The sequence below is a fragment of the Corvus hawaiiensis genome, chromosome 26 (assembly GCF_020740725.1).
Source record: "Corvus hawaiiensis isolate bCorHaw1 chromosome 26, bCorHaw1.pri.cur, whole genome shotgun sequence".
Classification (NCBI taxonomy): domain Eukaryota; kingdom Metazoa; phylum Chordata; class Aves; order Passeriformes; family Corvidae; genus Corvus; species Corvus hawaiiensis.
In genome coordinates, this window is record NC_063238.1 from 11,984,331 (window position 1) to 12,005,478 (window position 21,148).

The 21,148-nt window shown below is 36.5% G+C and overlaps 1 protein-coding gene across 1 annotated transcript in view; it reads right to left on the reverse strand.

Annotated features, from left to right (window-relative positions):
- Positions 1-1,356: 1,356 nt before the first annotated feature.
- The window catches only part of TRPA1 (transient receptor potential cation channel subfamily A member 1), a 37,372-nt gene continuing 17,580 nt past the window's right edge, over positions 1,357-21,148 (reverse strand). The window contains exons 14-27 of the mRNA XM_048287149.1: positions 20,196-20,362; positions 19,250-19,343; positions 18,574-18,633; positions 17,546-17,644; positions 16,666-16,736; positions 16,104-16,251; positions 15,416-15,505; positions 15,013-15,182; positions 12,809-12,938; positions 12,502-12,684; positions 11,511-11,579; positions 4,910-5,020; positions 4,307-4,404; positions 1,357-2,475 (exon numbers count right to left, since the gene is read on the reverse strand). Coding sequence (XP_048143106.1) covers positions 2,244-2,475; positions 4,307-4,404; positions 4,910-5,020; positions 11,511-11,579; positions 12,502-12,684; positions 12,809-12,938; positions 15,013-15,182; positions 15,416-15,505; positions 16,104-16,251; positions 16,666-16,736; positions 17,546-17,644; positions 18,574-18,633; positions 19,250-19,343; positions 20,196-20,362 — 1,722 coding nt within the window. The 3' untranslated portion in view covers positions 1,357-2,243. The remainder of the gene's footprint in view (positions 2,476-4,306; positions 4,405-4,909; positions 5,021-11,510; positions 11,580-12,501; positions 12,685-12,808; positions 12,939-15,012; positions 15,183-15,415; positions 15,506-16,103; positions 16,252-16,665; positions 16,737-17,545; positions 17,645-18,573; positions 18,634-19,249; positions 19,344-20,195; positions 20,363-21,148) is intronic.

The following is a 21,148-nucleotide window of genomic DNA, read 5'->3' on the forward strand; positions in this document are numbered from 1 at the left end:
AATTGGACAAGAGGAATTGGCTCAAGTCGAGCCAGCAAAGGTTTACATTGGATATTAGGAAAAATTCCTTCACTGAAAGGGTGGTCAAGCATTGCGACAGGCTGCCCAGGAAAATGAAATTACTGTCGTGGAAGAGTTAAAAAACCCATGTAGATATGGTGCTTAGAGACATGGTTTAGTGCTGGACCTGGCAGTGTTAAGTTAATGGTTGTACTCAATGGTCTTTTATTTTACCTTACTTAGAGGTCTTTTCCAACCATAATGATTCTAACAGGATTGCTCGTAGAGATTGCTGAAATGGCCCAATATCTTCAGGTCAGTCTACACAATTTTTTTAACAGTGATTTTTATTCCAATTGTACTTGTACTTTTCCTTAAACTCTACACCTCCTGTACTTAAGTTCTATTAGACAGCTCTATCACATGATAAATAATCTGTCTGATGATTTCCATAGAAAGATAAGTAATTAATTCAATGTTATCATATTAGCTAATTATAAAATAATTTATTTCTGTCATTCTATTTAAAATTGGAAAGGAAAACTTTTCTCAAATTGTAAGCTGAACATTCAGAAAAGCTGAAAGGCAGCTGTATAAAAAGGTCTCAAAGTTCTGTTTAAAGAGGCTCGAAAGGCTCAACATTTTTGAGTGCTGACTCCTTTGCTTGTGCTGTAACCATACTACTGTTCCTCTTCACTCAAAATGCATTTAGGTCCAATTTTCTTACCCAAAAGTGCTATCACTCACTGCCATCTAGTGTTAATGGCACAGACTGTCAGGAATTTAAAATTACCTTTGTTATTACATTTTTCAAGTTCGGCCCTATCCTGAGAACCTGGGCATTCCTTCTACTGACAGAGGGAGCAGTGCAGAAAACCTCAACAATTTATTCACAGGAATAGATCTCACTTTAGGGGCCACAACAATTTCAGAGACTATGGTTATATTTTTACTTTTTCTGCTCTGACTCTGCTTACATGTTCTCTCCCTGTTTCACAGTGTCACACCAAGCTTGGCCCTGGAGCAGAGCTGCTCCTCCAGCAGTCTCCTCCTTTCTCTATTTTATCTGGCCAGGATTTAAAGTCTCTCTCTGGGATAGAGCAGTTGGGTGAGAAAGAATTTTGCCTACTGAACATCCATAGCAATTTTAAGGCACAAGTCGCACTAATTTACAGTGCACCTTCCAGTGTTTTCTGAAGACTGGACAAGTTCTGTACAGTGTGAGTTACCTTCTAGTGACTACCTTTTAAATAAACAGGAATGATAATTGGTTTTTAATGAGAAGAATTAATGTATACTAAGTTATTAAAGAAAATGTCTGAATTCAAAAGCAGACCACAGAGCCTTACCACCATGTATAGTCATAATTAGTTTATTAGCACTGGTTTTGAAACAAATATATTTGGGTACTTAAACACATTTTAATTCATGTTTATTTCTAAATTTAATATATTACCATATATTACATAATGCACTGAATATTCAGTAAATGAATAATAAAACCAAAGCGCGGATTAAAGTAGCAAGATCAGTTTTAGGTTATTGGAAAGGCCAAAATCACATTAGCAGTATAAGAACAGCAAGTTGTAAATGACTAATATTAAACATGTCGTTCTAATAAAGCTATATGCATGCTAGTACAAATGATCCCTCTGTGAATTGCTTCCACTTATCTATAAAAGAAAGCAGTTCTTCCCTTACATTACAACTTCATGACCCTTTACTTCCTACCTTTCAGGCCTGATCCTGCAGTCCCTACTCAGCAAAACTTCCAACACACTCTGTCAGATCAGTTTGGTACTTTTCCTTAAACTACACAAAGTCCATTGGCTCTCTCCAAACAGCTGAATACTAAACTACTAGAATCTAATTTCTAAAAATTTAGAAATTGTAAAAATACTCGTAACAGAAAATAATGTAATTACATACAGACCTAAGTGTACTAGGGACAAATCCAGGAACAGATCTAGACAGAAGCCTTGGGAACTGCCAGGACAGCAAGGTTGACCTCTGTTGAGTTAGGCACTTTCCTGATTAGCCACTCACTTTTAGGATCACAGTTTTGGATGTAGACATCTCCAGTCTCCTTAAATAATGTTTTGAGCACCTGCATCCTGGTTTTGGATCTGGCCTTTTTTATACTTGGGTACATGATGTATCACATTAACATTATGCAAAGACGATAAGAGAAGTGACCCTAAGGTAGAACAAAATGACAATACAACAAGATATCATAGTCAAGTCTAGAAGAAGCTATTGTTCTTTTCTGTGCTTGGGTTAGGCACACTTGTTTTAACAGCTTTTAACACTGTATCCCATTTACTATTCTTGTGCTCTAACTGCCTTTTCCTAAATTTGTGCTGAAATAGATCATTGCTGTCTTCATCTTCAGCCTCTGACACTATCTCCATTTTTTGGATAATCAGTTTAATGAGGTCATGCTGCTTTTCCAACAATGTTGATATATCTTTGAGCCTAAAAAGCAAACAAACAAACAAATATGCATCAGGCTTTGTCATTTGATTTCAAAGGACATTTAAGTCATTAAAATTACAGATGCAAAAATTGACAGTACTTCACACTTCTGACAGTACTTAACTAAACTGTTCTGCTAACAAGGACTATCATCTAGAATACATTTAATTCTTCAAGCTGAAGTACTTATCCATGTTACAGGAAACAGGATTAAAGAACAAATCCGTGGTTCTTGTGAAAAGTAACTCAATATATAGTTAAGGTAGAAGCAACTTCACTCTCAAAATAAGGTTGTTGACTGTTCTAGCAGAAGTTTTTCCTATTGACCTATTTTCTGGTCTGGCAAGGAAAAGGACAGAGTTGCAATAGCAATTAAGCAACCAAAACATTTAGTGAAATTCACAACTACTTTTACAGCATATGAGAAATACTGATGAGGCCCTAACTGTTCTCTCTCAAAGTGCTATCCAAAGTGCAATTGATGCAATTAAGTAGTTAACCTAAGTTAGAATCACACATACATAACAGAGTATCTGTTATCTTTAAAGAAACAATGAAAGAAATAGGAAATGTGTCTAGAAACTATCTTTATAAAACTACCAAACAGGCATTTTGAAAATCTACTTTTCTGAAAGTCTAGACTCACTAAATTACAACATGAAATCTCATGACTGAAAAGGCTCTTAGTGAAGAACAGTTGGGCAGCTATAGACATAGTTAGGGGTTTTTTCTTCATTCGTTTGGTTTGGTTTTTTTTAAAAAAGAAATGGTAACAGATGTTAAAATATATGAAAATCACAAGAATAAAAATACAAAACAAAAGAAAACCCCACCCCAAACCAAACCCCAAAAATATATACACCCAGCACTGACTGACACTAGCTCCAGCAGCAACTGAACTCTGTTTTGAACTCTGATAATAAAAACATACTGGCAACATAGTAGGAGTTTTCGGTCAATATTTTCAGAGTAGTAAAAATAACTTTCCATAATGATATTGTCACAAATTATTCTATTGCAAAGAATTTTATAAAATTATAGTTTTCTTCCTTCTCTGTAGCAAAAAAATCCCAACCAAGAAAGAATCTGTTTCATGCTGTTTTATAATATATTGATGTAGTATGCATTTGAAGAAAGACTTGCTAAGTCCATGATTTGCCCATATCTGTAGGATGTAGTCTCACCCTCCTTCAACTCTTGCTTAGTTTTTCATGCAAAAAAAATACTCAATCTGAATCTGTGCAGGAAGACAAAAATTTGGTAGGTTAAATAAAAAAGGGAAAGAAAAAAATGGAGAGAAAAAAAGTGCATAGGAAAGTGAGACTGAGTGAGAAAGAATACGTTTTTCTAGCTGTACATTCACAGAAAACTTTTTTTGAAACCATTCGTATGGATACGTTGGTACGATGAATAAGTCAAGAAAGTACAAAGAATGCCTTCCAAGCCTTTGGGAAACAGGATTTGTTCAAGGGAGAATCAAGACACCAATCCATTTCTGGGGAAACAATCTGAATCTGATTTACTATCAGACCAGCGGAAAGTCAGTAACAGATTGCATATACTTGCAAACCAACTGGAATGACATCACTTGGGAGTTCCAAATAACTCTTGAAAAGCTCCATACACAAATCTCTAAAATGAAAATGCATCTTCCCCATTACTTCAGATTACACTAATGAGCAACAGGCTGTGTTGGTTTGGGCTGGGGAACATGGAATGTAACTTTTTTCTTACGTACAGTATGGAGCTTTAGAATGCTTTTTAAAATAGAAGTATGTTTGTAATATTTGCTCTACTTATTTTTACATCAGTAAAATATCACAAAAAATACCTGTATTTCTGCTTCAGAACTTCCAATTCTAGTGTTGTATCAGGGCTCTGCGCATATGTGGTAGAGTCCTCACACCCAAAGCAATATTGGAACACGCTCTAAACAAAACATGGAACCAAACTTAAATAGATCCTATAGTCTGACAATAGATTAAATAAGTGAATGGTAAGTCTTCACACAGTGTTAAAACTGAAAAGAATTTCTGTTATGATGTTATTTTTTTATATATTAAAACATTTGTTTTTCAAAATTTGTTTTATAAGAAAATTCAGTCTATCAACAGCAGCTGAAATGCAAGTAAACAAATAAAAGAAGAAAAGCCAAAAGGGAGTAATTCTAATTTTTATCTGAACATCTTTTGTAGCTTGTCTCACTTAATAAAGTTACAGTTCACGGAATATTCAAACACTAATTATATCTGAATACCGCTGCACTCAAACTGATTTATCATTTTCATTGACCTTAGTCAAGGTCTAATCACAATTCCCTTGATGCCAGTTAATGATTGAGTCTTATTAACACAATGTCCTCAGCAATGTGTGTACAAAGTTAATCATATCCCTTTTTGGTAAGAATTCTTCTATGTAATATTCACCATCTTACCATAAATCCACAGTATCTCGGCCTGTTGGGATATACAGTGATTGATTCCTGGTCCACCCGACTTAAGAACCAAAATGGCAGCTTCTTCTCTAAGTTGGTGTGAAGATTAACCTAAATGTAGTTTTGCATTTAAAATGAGATATGTTTATGTGAAAATAACCATCATGCCATTATATTCAATTCCTTACTGCACTACTGTGGAGTAGTTCTCCACACTGCAAACAGTGGTATAACATTTGAATAGTCCAGCCCAGACATTAAAACTACATAGTCATACCAGAATTGAGTATCTTAGCAGAATTAATTACTCCACATAGATGTGCACTCTTTTAACTAATGACAATTTAGTATAGCAGAATGAATTTTGTGTCCTTTTGATTTTTGTGTACCTTCTTTCCACTGCATAAATTCTCTACTTATGAGGGGCCGCTACGGCCCCTCCCCCACAACCTGTGCTGCTGCCACCACGGGCAGGGGCAGCTGGAGGGGGGGGATGCAGCTTTGGCAAAGCCCCTGACAATAAAAGAAGAGGCGGGGTGGCCGTGGTGACCATGGATGGCACAGGCGTTCCCGTCGGCTTCTGGTTGGATGCCCCCTTGTCTCTGTTTCCCGCTTTCCACAGGTCACCCCTGGGTGGGAGGGACTGAGGTGAGGAGACAGCCAGTGTGTGCAGCCCACAGCACCACTCCTGGGCGTGGAGCCGGAGGGCAGAACTTTCCACGGAGAGGGCTGGGAGGGGACCTCTCACAGAGGGAGTGGCATCCCTCCCGCTCTCAGGTCCTTGAGTCTCCATGGCACGCGGGGGGACTGGCTCAGGAGATGATGTCATTGAAGCGAGCAGGGCCAGGGACTGCCTAGCTCCTATGATGAAGCAAGTCGTGGTCAGTGATTTGTAGTGCCAGGACTGGCCAAGGAAGATCTAACAGAGCAGATTCAATGGAATCAGAGAGCTCTTGCTCAGGTAGCTCTTCAAAAGGGGAAGATGAAATAATAGCTGCTTTAAGCAGTCGAAAGAGGGGAAAGATAGCGAGAAGAGCCATAAGCGAATGTAGTCCAATAGCCAAACGTACTAGGTCAAAAAGGGAAGAACCTTCTGCAAGCCCCTTTGAGGCAAGCAGTTGGCAATCAGGGACCCATCTATATAAAAGTTACGTACTGTCTCGTAGAGTTAGAACAATGGAAGGCCACCGTTGGAAAATATAAAGAAAACCCAGATAAAGTAGCTAATTTGGTATGTAGGGCAATTAACACACAAAACCCTGACTGGAGTGATTTGAAATCTATGACGGACACATTTCTTGATCCCACTGAGAGAGAGATGGTTAATAAAGCTATTATAAATCCTTCAGAGGCAAATATAGCAAGCAGGGCAATACAAGGTACGGTTACTGAAATTTTTCCAATGGATAATCCAGGGTGGGACCCAAATATGCCAGAACAGATGGCAAGATTAAAACGATATCAAAATCTCATAGTATATGGGTTAAAACATGGTGTCCCTAAAGCTCTTAATTGGTCAAAACGCTACAAAGTAAAGCAAACTTATGATGACTCTCCCACTGATTTTTTAAATAGCTTAAGAGAAGCTGCTATCAGATATACAAACCTAGATCCTGATTCAGCTGAGGGGAAAACACACCTAGTTCTCTTGTTTATGGGTCAAGATACAAACAATATAAGAAGAAAGCTGCAAAAATTAGATGGGGTTCAAGACATAAGTAAATTGTCAGAAGTAGCCTGGAAAGTGTATTGGGACAGAGACCCAAGTGACAAAGTTAGACACCATCCTAGCAAGAGGGTTATTCAGGAGAAGCCACCCAAGAGAACTTCCCCTATGGACAAAGATCAGTGCGCCTATTGCAAGAAAAACGGACATTGGAAAAGTGACTGTCCAATGTTGAAGAAGAAACCTCCAGTTCCTCAACTCACAGTGGGACAAGACTTGTACTCATAGTGATGGGGACTGAAGGCTCTTCCCCCAGCAGAGCCTTCGGTTATAGCTAAACTGGGAAAAGATGATATCGAATTTGTGGTAGATACCAGAGCAGCATATTCTGTATTAAATACTTTAGAAGGGAAACTAAGTCAAGATACTGTTCATGTTGTTGGGGCAACAGGGGTAACTGAAACATGGCCTTTCTTCTAACCTTTGAAATTTAAACTGGGGAAGCACTGGGTAACTCACCAATTCCTTTATATGCCTAATTCCCCTAAACCATTGCTGGGGAGGGATTTACTGGAGAAATTGGAAGCTGAAATTAAATTCAAAAAGGAAAGGGTGTACAAGTTATAATTCCTGAAGCTAAATTTGTCGAAGTTGCTGCACTTTTTACAGATGTGGTGAAATCCTCATCGAAGCTGAAAATGCTGTCAATCCAATTGTGTGGGCCAGTGATGTCCCAGGAAGATCCAAACAGGCAGAACCAGTGAGCATTGCACTCAAACCAGGAGCTACACCGGTAAGGCAAAAACAATACCCTTTGAAATCAGAAAGTTGTAGAGGATTGGCACCTATAATTGAAAAATTCCTCCAACATGGGCTATTAGTGCAATGTGAGTCCAGGTATAACACCCATCCTTTCAGTAAAGAAAGCTGATGGTAAGAGTTATCTATTAGGGCAAGATTTAAGAGCAATTTACAAAATTACAGAGTACATACACTCAGTTGTAGCAAACCCCTATACTCTTTTGACCACAGTGACAGACGAATTAGGGTGGTTTACTGTTGTAGACCTGAAAGATGCCTTTTTCTGCATTCCTGGGCATAAAAACAGCTAGGAGCTCTTTGCTTTTGAGTGGGGAAATCCCGAAACAGGGAGGAAAAGTCATCTTACTTGGACAGTCCTACCCCAGGGTTTCAAGAATAGCCCAACAATATTTGGAAACCAGCTAGCAAAGGAATTGGAAGACTGGAGGAGACAAGAGCCAGGAGGGGTTATTCTTCAATATGTTGATGACATCTCGATTGCAGCTAAAACGCAAGATGACTGCATCCAGCTCACTGTAAGCTTGTTAAGCTTTTTGGGACTGAGTGGGTACAGAGTTTCTAAAGACAAGGCACAGATTGCCAAGGAAGCAATAGTTTATTTGGGACTTCAGATCTTTTGTGGACACTGACAGCTCAGCAAAGAACAGAAAGAAGCCATCTGCTGACTTCCAGAGCCCCACACCGTGATAGAGATGCAAGCTTTCCTGGGAATGGTTGGGTGGTGCAGACTGTGGATACCAAACTACGGATTACTGGTAAGGCCCCTGTATGGAGCATTAAAAGCAGCAGAAAAGGGAATCATTACATGGACTGAGAGCACAAAATCTGCATTTAAACAGCTGAAACACTCTCTAATGTCAGCTCCAGCACTGGGTTTACCAGACTTAACTAAAGCTTTTGAACTTTTTACACTTGAGAGACTCAATGTGGCATTGGATGTATTAGCACAGTGCCTCGGAAGCCAACGGAGGGGCCTACTTTTCCAAACAGCTAGAAAATATTAGCCAAGGATGGCCTGAGTGTTTGAAGGCTGTGGTGGCTACTGTCACCTTGATTCAAGAGGCCTGAAAACTCACCCTTGGACAACATTGTAGTGTATGTGCCACACGCACTAGCACTAGTATTAGAACAGAAAGGAGGACATTGGCTGTCTGGCAACCACTGGTGTTGGAGCAGAATGATGCTACCTTGAAAACAACTTCTGTTGGTAACCCTGCCATGTTTCTGTCCTCTGCTTTAACTGACAATGTGCCTGAGCATGACTGTTTGCAGACAATCGAGGAGGTCTATTCCAGCAGAGCAGACCTGAAGGATGTGCCCCTAGAGAAGCCAGACTGGGAGCTGTTTACAGACAGGAGCAGCTTAATGAGAAATGGTAAACGAATGACAGGTTATGCAGTTAACAACCCAGGACAAGGTGATCAAGGCAAACGCCCTGCCAGCAGATGTGTCATCACAGAAAGCTGAACTGACTGCGCTGACAAGGGCCCTGGACCTGAACGAAGGAAAGAAAGTAAATATATGGACTGACTCTAAATATGCGTTTCGTGTTTTTCATGCCCATGGAGCCATCTGGAAGGAGAGAGGACTGTTGAACACTCAAGGTAATCAAATCAAACACGCTGAACAAATCTTTGCCCTCTTAGAGAGCATCAAAAGACCCACAGAAGTAGCTATCATGCATTGTAGGGGTCACCATAAAGGGAAAACCACTCCAGAACTGGGAAATCACTTTGCTGATGAAACAGCAAAAGGAGTTGCAGAAAAAAGGTATTCTTGCAGTAATTCCACAAAAAGAGATTGATTTTTCAGGGTTCACCCCAAAGTATGACCAGGCAGACCACAAGTTAATCAAGTCTCTTAAGGCTGAGATCATAGAAAATGGATGGCCTGTTATACCAGTGAATCAGGTTGTAGTCCCACCTCTAATCCTTTGAGAGCTAGCTCGAAGAGAACATGCAAGCACACATTTCAGGGTTGAAAATCTTTTGAAACATCTGAAAAAGGTAGTAATAGGAAAGGGAATGGCAGATGTACAATCAGTAGTAAGCAAGCATGAAATCTGCTGTAAAAACAATCTTGATACAAGGAAAAGAGTTGTGTTAGGAGTAACAAAGGCAGGGGATCTTCCTGGAGATTACTGGCAAATAGATTTTGCTGAGTTACCACGCAAAGAAGGATACAGGTACATACTGGTATTGGTTGACACCTTCAGTGGATGGCCTGAAGCTTATCCCTGTCACACTAACACAGCCAAGGAGGTGGTGAAAGTTTTGCTTAATCATGTAATACCGAGGTTTGGGGTTCCTTTGGGTATGGCCCCAGACAGGGAACCACATTTTGTTGCAAATGTGATTCAGGAGGTTAGTCAGATTTTGGGAATTTCTTGGGATCTGCACACACCTTACAGACCCCAAGCAAGTGATAAAAGTCGAACGCATGAATGGAACCCTTAAAGTACAAATCAGCAAAATTTGTCAAGAGACATCCATGACATGGGTTCAGGCCTTGCCTATAGCTTTGCTGAGGATCTGCATACAACCAAAGTGGAGGGATAACATCAGTCCCTATGAAATATTGTATGGCAGGCCATATCGAATTCCACATGTTCCAGATGAAATTCACATGAGGGAGAAACTTGATTTACAGAGATATCTGATGGCTTTAGGTTCCACTTTGCAGAAGCTCCAGAATTACATCGTCTTATCCAGACCCATAGAACTGGACACCCCTGCACATTCCTTCCAGCCTGGAGACTGGGTCTGTGTTAAGTGGTAGGACAGTGATCCTCTACAGGCCAAGTGGAGAGGACCATTCCAGATTTTGCTGACCACCCTCACTGCAATCAAAGTCGCTGGCAAAGGACCCTGGATTCACTAGTCCAGAGTAAAGAAGGCTTCTGCTCCTGAAACAACTGAGAAAACAGAGACTGAAACAAACAAAGATGATGTAGTTTAAATGATTATTTTCCTGTGCTTGTTATCTACACAGTTGGTAACCTGACTCAGGTTTGGAACCAAAATTTGCATATGATTCTAGTCCAAAGTGTATCCAAAGACATTCATTTGGATACAGAGCTAACAAATGACATGGAAACCAAAGTGGAAATATCAGCAAAATTTGTTTACAATTTGAGAACCAACTCAGATCTTATGTTAGATAGCATTCAAAGATAACACACTGAGCTCTGATTATATCTTCCACACCCTGACTTCATGGTTACCAAACTGGCCCTGGATTAAAGAGTTGTTCGTAGTAGTTGTAATTATAATTCTTGTGTATAATATACTATTGTTAGATGTATACTGCTTTTAGAGTAGATATTTAGAATATTTAGAATAGAGTCTCAACAAGGTAGAGGCCTTGCCAAGCCTCTAAAGGGGAGGAATGATGCCTTAAGTTTTAACTTTTATATTTTTCAAATCCTGCACTGCTTAATGGGTAACTCTGAAGTTTCATGTGGCCTGTTAACTACTCTTCTCTCCTGCTGGTTAGACATATAAGCCTCTCAAGGTTTGCTCTTCAAGGACACCAGGCCCCAAAACGGGTAAACCAAAGCCTAGAGGGGGGGCAAACTTGGAGTAATTACATCATTAACTGAAGTTATAATTGGAGAATTAACCCTGATATGCAAATCGACCAAACTTATAAAAGTGTGAAGAACCTGTGACCCAAGGTCCATCCTGGGAGTAGCCTCTTGACTGCCCAGGGTGTATCTTTGAAGGCCCTTCAAATAAATACCTACTTTTATTCTCTTATTTTTGACTAGCCTCTGTTTTTTAGGTGGCCACCTCAAGGCATCAAGACAACTCTGCAATTTCAAGCATTGCAGTTACTGATTTTGTGACTCTGCTTTTGGGAAAACTCAGAATTGCTTTAACTGATGGTTGAAAAATTCCTTAAAAATGCATTTGCTTGTACACTTCTGGGGCAATGACTCACGAGTGAGAATGAGATTCAGAATAAGGTGCCGTGTTCACCAGTTTGCTTTACAGGTATCCTAAGATAGTTAGGAATGTGATGACAAATCAACTATTTAAATTCTAGCAATGTTAGTGTTCTAGCAGTGATATGTACTTCCAATATTTGATGCTTCCACAGTATGTTACTCACCTGCATTGCAATCCTTTTGAGTGCAGCATATTTCTGCACTTCAGCGATATCCCCAACAGCCAAACCAATCTAGAAAAAAGAAAGATTTCACTATCTATTTTTTCATAGTCTGTGATTTCAATTGTATTTCTCATTCACATTTAAATAAAAAAGATATTCTAGAGTTAAATTATTTTGTCACTTGAATTTGGAAACATTTTTTGCATATTTGGAAATATTTGTATCAATAAATGCAGAGAGTGTTTTTACTGACAACACTCTGTCTGTTGGTAAGGCACTAAAGAGCTACTTTTATCAAGAATAACATCCCTTCTTTTTGATTCTTCATTACTGCTGTAATCTTAAGAAAACTGCTGATCTCTTGATTAAGTAAAATCATGGCAGCAATAAACAACTTTTAAAAACATGAACTGTTTGATTTTTTATTGCTCAGCTCATATGAATACATTGTTTCCTAAAAAACATTATGTTCAATGGAACATGGCTGAGGATATATTACATATTTTCCCCCTTTCTCACCATTATCACATTTTCTGATTCTTTATGTTCAGATCAGACTTGTTAGTCAGTTCTAACACTACTTGCTGTTTTGTGTGCAATGAAGATTTGAGTTTGGGCTTTATTTTTTCTTTTTTAAATTATTATGGTTAGTGCTAGGTTATGCTATAACAAGGGATTGAACAAAAATCGTTGTTCCCCAATTTTCTTTATCAAGACCTCAGAATAATACACTGCAGCTCCAATTCAAGTTCCACCACAGTTACTACCTAAAGATATACAAAATAATCCTGCAGGAGTGAGCCGTGGGAAAGTACTTAGAACTGCAAACTGGATGGAAAACAAGTGCAGAGAATGGCAACATTTTAATATGTTACTGAAAATATTGGTTAAATAATGAAGGGCTGTCACTTACTGAAGTAACTCTATATACTAGAACTCTCTATATACTTGTGTTTAACCACTTTTGCATATTAATAAGCAGCTTACTTACTAGCAAGTTCATAAGAAGGATTGGAATAAGCAAGGTAAATATAATGAGAACCGTGTAACTAAGGAATGGATATGGCAATTCATTGCTTAGTAAAGGATCAAGGAATGCATCATGGTAATTTATGTCTCCCAGCATCATTGCGAATGTCTTCATTACGGAAAGCAGAGGTGTGCTGTATGTTTGCTGCAAAAAGAAAGAGCAAAATACAGAAAAAACCCAACTGATGAAATTTTAAAATAAAGTCTTGAGATGCTTTAGTCCAAGAATATTTATAATGATAAAAACTTAACTATATTATTGAACTAACCTGTGAACCCAAAAGGACAAAGAAACTCAGCCCAAAGGCCAGTATCAGGAAAAAGAAAACCACAGCAATCCGAATCAAAGTCCTCAAAATTTCCCAGAACATCACAACATAGATTCCATAGTTCTCAAATCTAGGTAATAAGTAAAAATAAAGATATAGAATCAGTCATAGAATCACTTCATTTGGAAAAGACTTTTAAGATAACCATCTCCAGCCATTAATCTAGCACTGCCAAGTCTTCTCCTAAGCCATGAAATACTGAAGTTTGAATCCCTTGCAGTGATTTATGTAAGGCAGTAAGTAATGCCAATTTTCATCTGTGGAAAGAGACTGCCTCTCTGAGAAATTCTGTGATGGTAACAAACCTGTTCTACTTTCACATCCAAAAGAGTGCACGTGATCCTACTTCCAGCAAGCTTATTTTTTAATGCACAAGAACAATTTTTAGATAGTATTTTTCATGGATAAAATTTATTCTCTTCATAGGCATAGATAGTACAATATTGTGCCACTTTTGCATTCAGAATAACAACATTAGCAAATTATCCAACTTTTTTCTGCTTCTCGAAGCAAATTAGCAACCAGAAGAAAGGACAACTGGCACCATAATCCATGTAGCAGCCACACACCTGATTTAAAAGATTTCACTGTTTACAAGATGTGAAATAAACTACATATCTGTAGTTTTATTGCAATACAAAGTATGAAAAACAAACAAACAAAAAGAAACACATTGCTCAGGAAGAGAAGGGGAATAGCTTAATTTTAAGACACCTGTGTTTCCAACAACAGTCTGTCACCTGGCAAGCCTCCCCTATTCTTAGCTAACACAAAAACTAAATCTCAGAACAGGAATTATCATAAAGCAGATTAAATTACTTTTTCTTTCAAACCTGAACGTGGGAATTTATGTCCTCTCTGAAATCCAGGATCCAAGAGATTTTTTATGCTAGTACAGTAGCAACTGTGAAAATCCCTCCACATGATTTTCACTCTGAAATATTATGTGCAAGACTGAAAAGGTCAAGCTAGAAAAAGCAAACATGATCTTCTCTTACTTGTTAGGCATTTATCAGGCAAAATTCAATTGAAGTCAATGGAATAACAGGTTGCCTTGGGAAAATACAGCCTGAATGAGTTAGAAAAATCATGTGTAGAGTTCTATTGCTACACACTTGAAAAAATAGTCAGGCATTTCATTGAGCAGCAGAAGGAAGGTTGCGCAATCATCTGTTTACTTTTCGCTGTGTAGGTTCAATGCTCATTTTGCCCAGAGCAGACAGGACACGCCCATTCATTACTCCTCTAAGATCAGACCCAGCCAGGACAAGGTTTGCAGCAGAGGCAATGCCATAAAGGCACTCTCTTTGACATTAACTCTGTTTACAAACCGTGTCCTTAAACATCCCTACTATACTAAAACAATCCCAAAATTAATCACCAACTGTTGTGTTGTCTGTCTGCAAGACTGCATGGGGATGATTAGTGCATATATACAATAAGGCTTGGAAGAACATTTATGCAGTGTTATCACATGCAGTCCTGCTCAGGCACAAATGCATTTAATTTTTTAGTCTTAAGCACTACACCCACATTATTTTTTTCCGCCACCCAGCTCTCCTGCAGTTTATAACTCTTGGACACTATTGTGCCAGTGACAACATTTAAGATAATTAAGGGCAATAAACAGATGTCATGTCAACTGAAGAAATAATATCATTCACTGTAATTCTTTTACAGGACACTATGGTATAGAGAAGCGAGATGTGCCACTTAATGAGTAAAATGACAAAAGAATTTTCCTTCTCCCAGGTATTACTCATAAAAACCTAACTTCCTTATGCCTCTCATAATTCATATTTTTCTGGGTTTTTTTAGTCAAAGTCTATACAGTGTAACAAAAGATGATTTTTAAAAGATACAATTAAGCATTGCTTTGCTTAATTAACATTAAAATAAGTATTGTTGTTTCTATAGCTGCTGTAACAAATGCTGTGATGCTCTACATGAAAAACACTGAAAATGACTTTACAGTTCATCAGAGATTAAAAAATTCCTATGGTCCTAATCTGGAAACTTGTATAGTTTGAAAAAAATAAAAATACAAAATGGGACTGTCAAACTTGATCAGTCACAGTTTAGGATATGTAAAATATCCGAAAATATTAAAATATTTTATGGTAAAGCCCATTAAAAATTTTTACCGTTGAAGATAAAGCAAGAAGTTCATCCAAGACAAGTATACAGCAATTGCTCCACATTCCCACTGCAAATGAGCTGGTGTATTAATAAATAAAGAAGACACAAAAATTATGCTTGTAGTATATATGGTCCAGTCCAGCAGATTGGAGTAATCCAACAAATATTTCAATTTCTAGGATTTAAGAGAAACAGGTTAATATTTACAAGTCATCCATCATTAAAGCAATGAATTCAATATGCTACTTAAATTATCTCCTCAGTTTTAATCTTTACATATATATATAAATTAAAAGGTGTAAATTCGCATTTCCCTTCTAATCAGGAAAAAATCAGATTAATTTCAATATCATACAAGCTTCCATGCAAGCACACTGTCTGATTAATGTTATTTCTCTATGTACTTACCTGCTGAATTAGCTGAAATATTTCTTTGCAGATGCCCAGTAAACTCATAATTAAAACTAAACACATACACACCCTGGTGAAGTATGAGTCCTGGAACAAAAATCAGAGCACAAAAGAAATTAGAAATTATTAAAGGAATGTTCATTTCAGCTCTACCTATTATATATACATTATATTGCCAAGTTAAGCAACTCAGTTAGCTTGTGCCATATAAACTTATTACTATCTAAATTCTGTTTTACTAATATTTATTGTGAAATCCTCGTACTGGATTGGGCTGCATATGTGATTCTCATGATTTTTTCATGTATCAGGATATCTTCATGAACCTTTTATAACCCTTGAGTTTATTTTATTTTGCATTTCTACTAGCATATCCTTTTTGAGTTCCTGTTTCAGTTCTATGCCTTTTCTCTCATGTGAATCATTTTTCTTCAATATTAAACAAATATTATTCACTTCAGAGAAAAAGCTGAAGTAACCATGTGTAAATTTCTCAGAAAAAAGTAAAAACAAGAAATGAGAACTGAAAATTATATAAAAAGGTTGCTGCTGAATGCTTCGAAATACACACTTTAATTCTATTCCTTAGAGTTGCTAGATCATAAATTAATCTAAAAATTATTTAAATAATGTTATCATTTTGCTATAAAAATCCTAAACATATTGTGACTACTAATAAAAGTACCTCATATTCTAATGGTCTTGCTTCATAGAGCTCTGTTCCATTCTGAGGTCTTATTGGTTGTATGTGAGTGACCAGAAGAGTCAGTGGGATGAGACCAAGAGAATATATGCCTAAATTCATTAGATGTGCTCGAAACCCATAGGCCATCCTTGAAAGTGAGAATGTTAAAGTTACAACACTTTACAAATTTAGAAGAGCATGCATTCAAATTTAACAGCCAACAATGTCTTCAAGATGAGGAAATAAACATTTCTTGAAATGTCCCTTTGTGATGAATGTGTTCATCACTTATGTGGACTAAAGTGTATTTGCCATTTGTTCCTTCCATTTTTAACTTGGCAACCTTAATTTATATTTTTGCAATAATTAGGAAACAAAGATAGTAGTTTTCTTTGTTGTAAGTATCAAAAAATCTTTACCAAATGCTAAGTTACTCTTTACAGAAAAGACATTTGCTCAGTCTATTCTATAAATATGCACTTTTTATTAAACAACTTTCGGGCACAATAGTCTTTATCTTGACATGCAGTGTTATATTTTGTGTACATTAAAATAGACCAACCATTTCATAAGCAAGTATTCTTTACACACAGGATGACTGAGTAGCTCCATGCGATTGTGGCGCACCATGGCCTACAAAACACAAGTAGAGAAGGATCCAATTTAATTCATCTAGGTAAGCAAAGTGATTACAAAACTGGATAGGCCACCTTTTTTACCTGAATATTAGCCTAATGGAAAGTAAAATGTGTGTAAGATACGGCAAAGTTCTTTTGATTAAGTACTCTGAGGCAAACCCATCACTATCTTGCCCTCTCTGCCTGCTAAGGCATTCAGCTTCTCAGCTGTGGCTCTGTTAGTCTATTTCAAGCTTAAAAAAATTATACAGACTATTTTCAACTATATCTGTGAGACCACACTTTTAAGTTTAATAAGAAAATATTTATTTATTTATTATTAGTCAGTGCAACAACTAATTGCCAACAGCTATCCCAAAATGTAAGCATATTAAGCCAGAAAGTTTGTTGTATAAACATTTTCTGACAAAGAATGAGAGAACAGATTGACAATGCAAAAAACCAGCAAATTTGTTTGGGGGCACAATAAGTATTTTGCAATTAGCATATGAAACAAATCAGCTTGTCAGGTTTTTCAGTGCCTTACATTCCAGTGCATGGTCACTACAATGACTGGAGTGTGGTTTTCTTTGATGTACTACCTGCACATACAGCACATTCTCTTGAACAATCATAGCTTTATCTAAACCTAAAAGAATTTTTTTTTATTACTTAGATCTTTGGCCCATACTTAATTTCAATATACTTTTAATATACAGAGTTATGGGCTTTGGAGAAGAAATATTATGATGAAAAATTAAAACCTCTTGATTGTATCTGAACCAAGACAGCAGGCAATGATGTCAGAGTAAAACTAGAACTTACGTTTAAAGTGGTAAGTGGTTCATAGAAAATATCTTCACCATCCTTTACTTTCCTGTTAAGTGTCAAGGGACACTGAAGATATCGGAAGTTATATTCAATCTATATAACACACATACACCAGAATTTAAATATAATGCAAATTGTTATCTCAGTCTTAGATTATGTTCTTAGTACAAAAAGGCTGTCCTTTAGAGAAAAAAAAGCATATTGTGTCAAGGTAGTCAGAATCAAGATGTATATTCACTGTTAGCTGAACACATGCCATCAAGATACACATCTGTGACTGAAAGACGTTTAAACAAACAGCCATTTTGAAATGTAAAACAAAAAGTGCACATTTCTTCCTAACACATTGCTATTAGCAATGATCATTTTCACAACTGTAATTTGTTTTAATGCCAACTTTAAAGAAAAGCTTGTCTTTAAAAGTTATATGGCTTTGATAATACAATATAAAGAAAATGCACAGTAGCAAAAAATTTGCAAGTTTTCTGTTAATGATGTGGACACAATCCAATGTAATCATTGATAAGGAGGTTTTCAATATGGTTTCAAAGGTAATATTCATGCCTCCATAGCATTGTTAAAAGCAATCTACTGCTTAAGATTTTGGAGAAGCATGTACAAAAAAAAGAAACGTTGAACTCTGAATCAATGATGACAACTGCACTACTTATTACAAGCATACTTTTGATATGCATAAATAGATATTAGGTGTCTTCTCTCACTGCTATTTTGAAATACCCATAATCTCTGATACCCAGCCTGACTGCAAAAATTAACATAGCAAAGAAACCGTTTATGGATTGTAGAAGTTTAATGTCACACTTATTAAAATGTGTAAGCATGAAGATTACAGAAACTGAACTTCAAACCATTTACAGTCCAAAGGATAAAATAAGATCTGTTACCTGTGTTCTGTGTTAATATCTGAGATTCATCTGCAAGTGTACTTTACATATTTGAACTTGACATATACATTAAAATATATGTACTGTGCACTCTCCCAGACCTTTTCATCTACTTACGTAGAAGTCTCGACTTGTCTTTTCCTCTGAAGACTCGATTATGCAGTTGTCCAACACCAGCTTTGTAGATGAACAGAAAAGTGAATTAAGGTGATATAGACAATGTTCAACAGAAAGAATGTGTTTGGACCAGAAGAAAATGACCGTCAAATACAACAATCACCTAACAGAAGTGATGATTCAATCAGATTTTGTGATGTATGTTTTGAAGGCATAAAATTCCAGAGTTTACATGTAGGAGTTAAATATAAACTATTCAGTTTACAAGGCTACATGCTAGTTTACAAATATGAAGGGTGAATAGTTTATAAATACATACATACCAAGTCACTTGCTATTTTAATAAAAAAACATTTCTGTAACATTTAGCAGTTAGCTGAGAGAGTGAAAATATCTCAGATGATTTTGAACCCAATTCACTTATGACTTTCATTACATTTATACGTCTTTTTATATTACTTTTATAACTCCATTGATCTCAGGAAGCTAAGAACTTTTCTAATACTGAAGAACATAAACTCGACAATTAGAAACTATCACTAGAATAATATTAAATAATTCTGTGAACTTATATTATTTCTATTTTATAATAATATGTATTAGTAAGGACAGCAAGCAGAAAAATCAATGCAGCACAACTAAGGTTATTTTGTGAAGTCATGTGCAGAAAACTTACTTTAAATGAATCAGGAAGATACTCAACCATTTCCAGCAAAGGACACTTATTGGCACTGGAATAGTGAGAGAAAGTCACAACAGCTTCTTCCCATCTGCAAAAAATTATTTCAGATAATGAAAAATTATTTAATTGCTTCTGTTTTAAATTAACTACTTTTAGATTATTTGAGTTTTATTTAAGGTATTGAAAATCATAACATATAACAATTTTATGCACTATTAAATGGAAACTAAGCTGTTTCGGGAATAATTGAGTAATATTCTGGATGTTTCTGTAAGAATGATTCATGTTAAATTCTGTTATCAATTAAACAGAAATGTTTTGACTATGCTAAGATCTCCTAAAAAATATGAAACTGGAATGAATTCTGGAATCTTGGGTTACAAAAGTAGGCAAGTAATAATAAATACAGTAAAATCCTGTGAGTATTCCTGTAACTCTTACCAAAAGATGCAATGATTAGGCAATAGTGTAATGCTTTATTCCTAAAGTGGGGTTTCACTATACTGTAACATAAAATAGTCTAAACTGCAGTTGAAATGCCACATTTTAAAATATGTGCAATATTTAAAATCACAATTTTAAATTAAATCTCTTGAATTTTTTCAGTGGTATTTACACTTTGATTAATATTCTGTAGGCATTAAGCATTATGTGATAGGTCAAAATTATTTCTGATGGCTTCTACATGTTCTTTAACACAGAATCCAAATACTCAATGTAATATGAAAAACAACTTGCCACGTATCTGACGTCCATTACAATTATGCCATTTTTGATTTGTGCTCATTAGAACAGAACATAACCTCTGGAATTTTAAACTAAGTACTCAGTTTTACTTATTAAACTACAGATTTTCAGAATTTAATCTAATTCTAAAAAACCCCAACAAAACAAAACACACTGGAAAATAAATTCAAAAAGTGTTTTCTGTATACCTTACCTTTTGTGCAAAATGACAGCAGACACTACATCTTTTCTCCTATTGTGTATTGCTTCATGGAAAAAAGAAGCTACTGCTTTGTTGAAGAGAATTTTTGCACCATAGTCAAGAAGTAACCTCACTGCTTTTGCATGACCTTCTCGTGCAGCCAAGTGCAGAGCTGTGTTCTGTGCAGACAAGCAGTATAGCAGTATGTGAGCAAGTAAAAAAAAGTGCTTCAGTGCTTTCCCACATTGAAAAGCCACAAGCTTTTTGCAGTTGCAAATCTCAAATGCTTTTACTAGCAACATAGAACATTAGAATATTGTCAGAGATTCTCATAGAGATTACAGACATGTTCTTTATGTCTACAGCTACAGTAGGGCAACATCTGAAGACGAAACTCACTGTAGGTAAGAAAAGCCAATTAATTAATATCTTTTAGTTTCATAATTAACGAACTGCAAGTCACCAATAGGTAAAAATGATGGTACCTACAGATACAGAACACCTGCATTTGATAATCAAGAAGAGAAGCATCCAGTTATATCCAGATGTTCTCATAAAAAAAAATCTGCAAGAAAATCTGAGGGCACAATTTTGTAAATGGAACATTTCTTTTTTCTTTGGTATTTTCATAAAAGTAAGGGAATGAGTGGTTTAGGAATCAAGTACACTGAAACTGACTTTTGAGAGTCTTCTGAATGCACCCAGATTCTTCTGATTGAAATTAAGGACAAAGAATTGGCTTATCACAAATTTATAGTCAAGATTTGTTTCTAATCTAGTAATTCTAAATGTTTTCAACACCAGTTCTCAGAGAAATTAGCAACAGCTTCTGTGTTGGGAATTGAACAGTTCTTTAAAATGATCGCCCTATGTTTCTGATGGGACAGGTTCATACAAGAGGCCTTCAATCCAAGAAAGGGATTCTGTCTTGATCTAATACACACTGCAGTTGTCCACACTCCAGA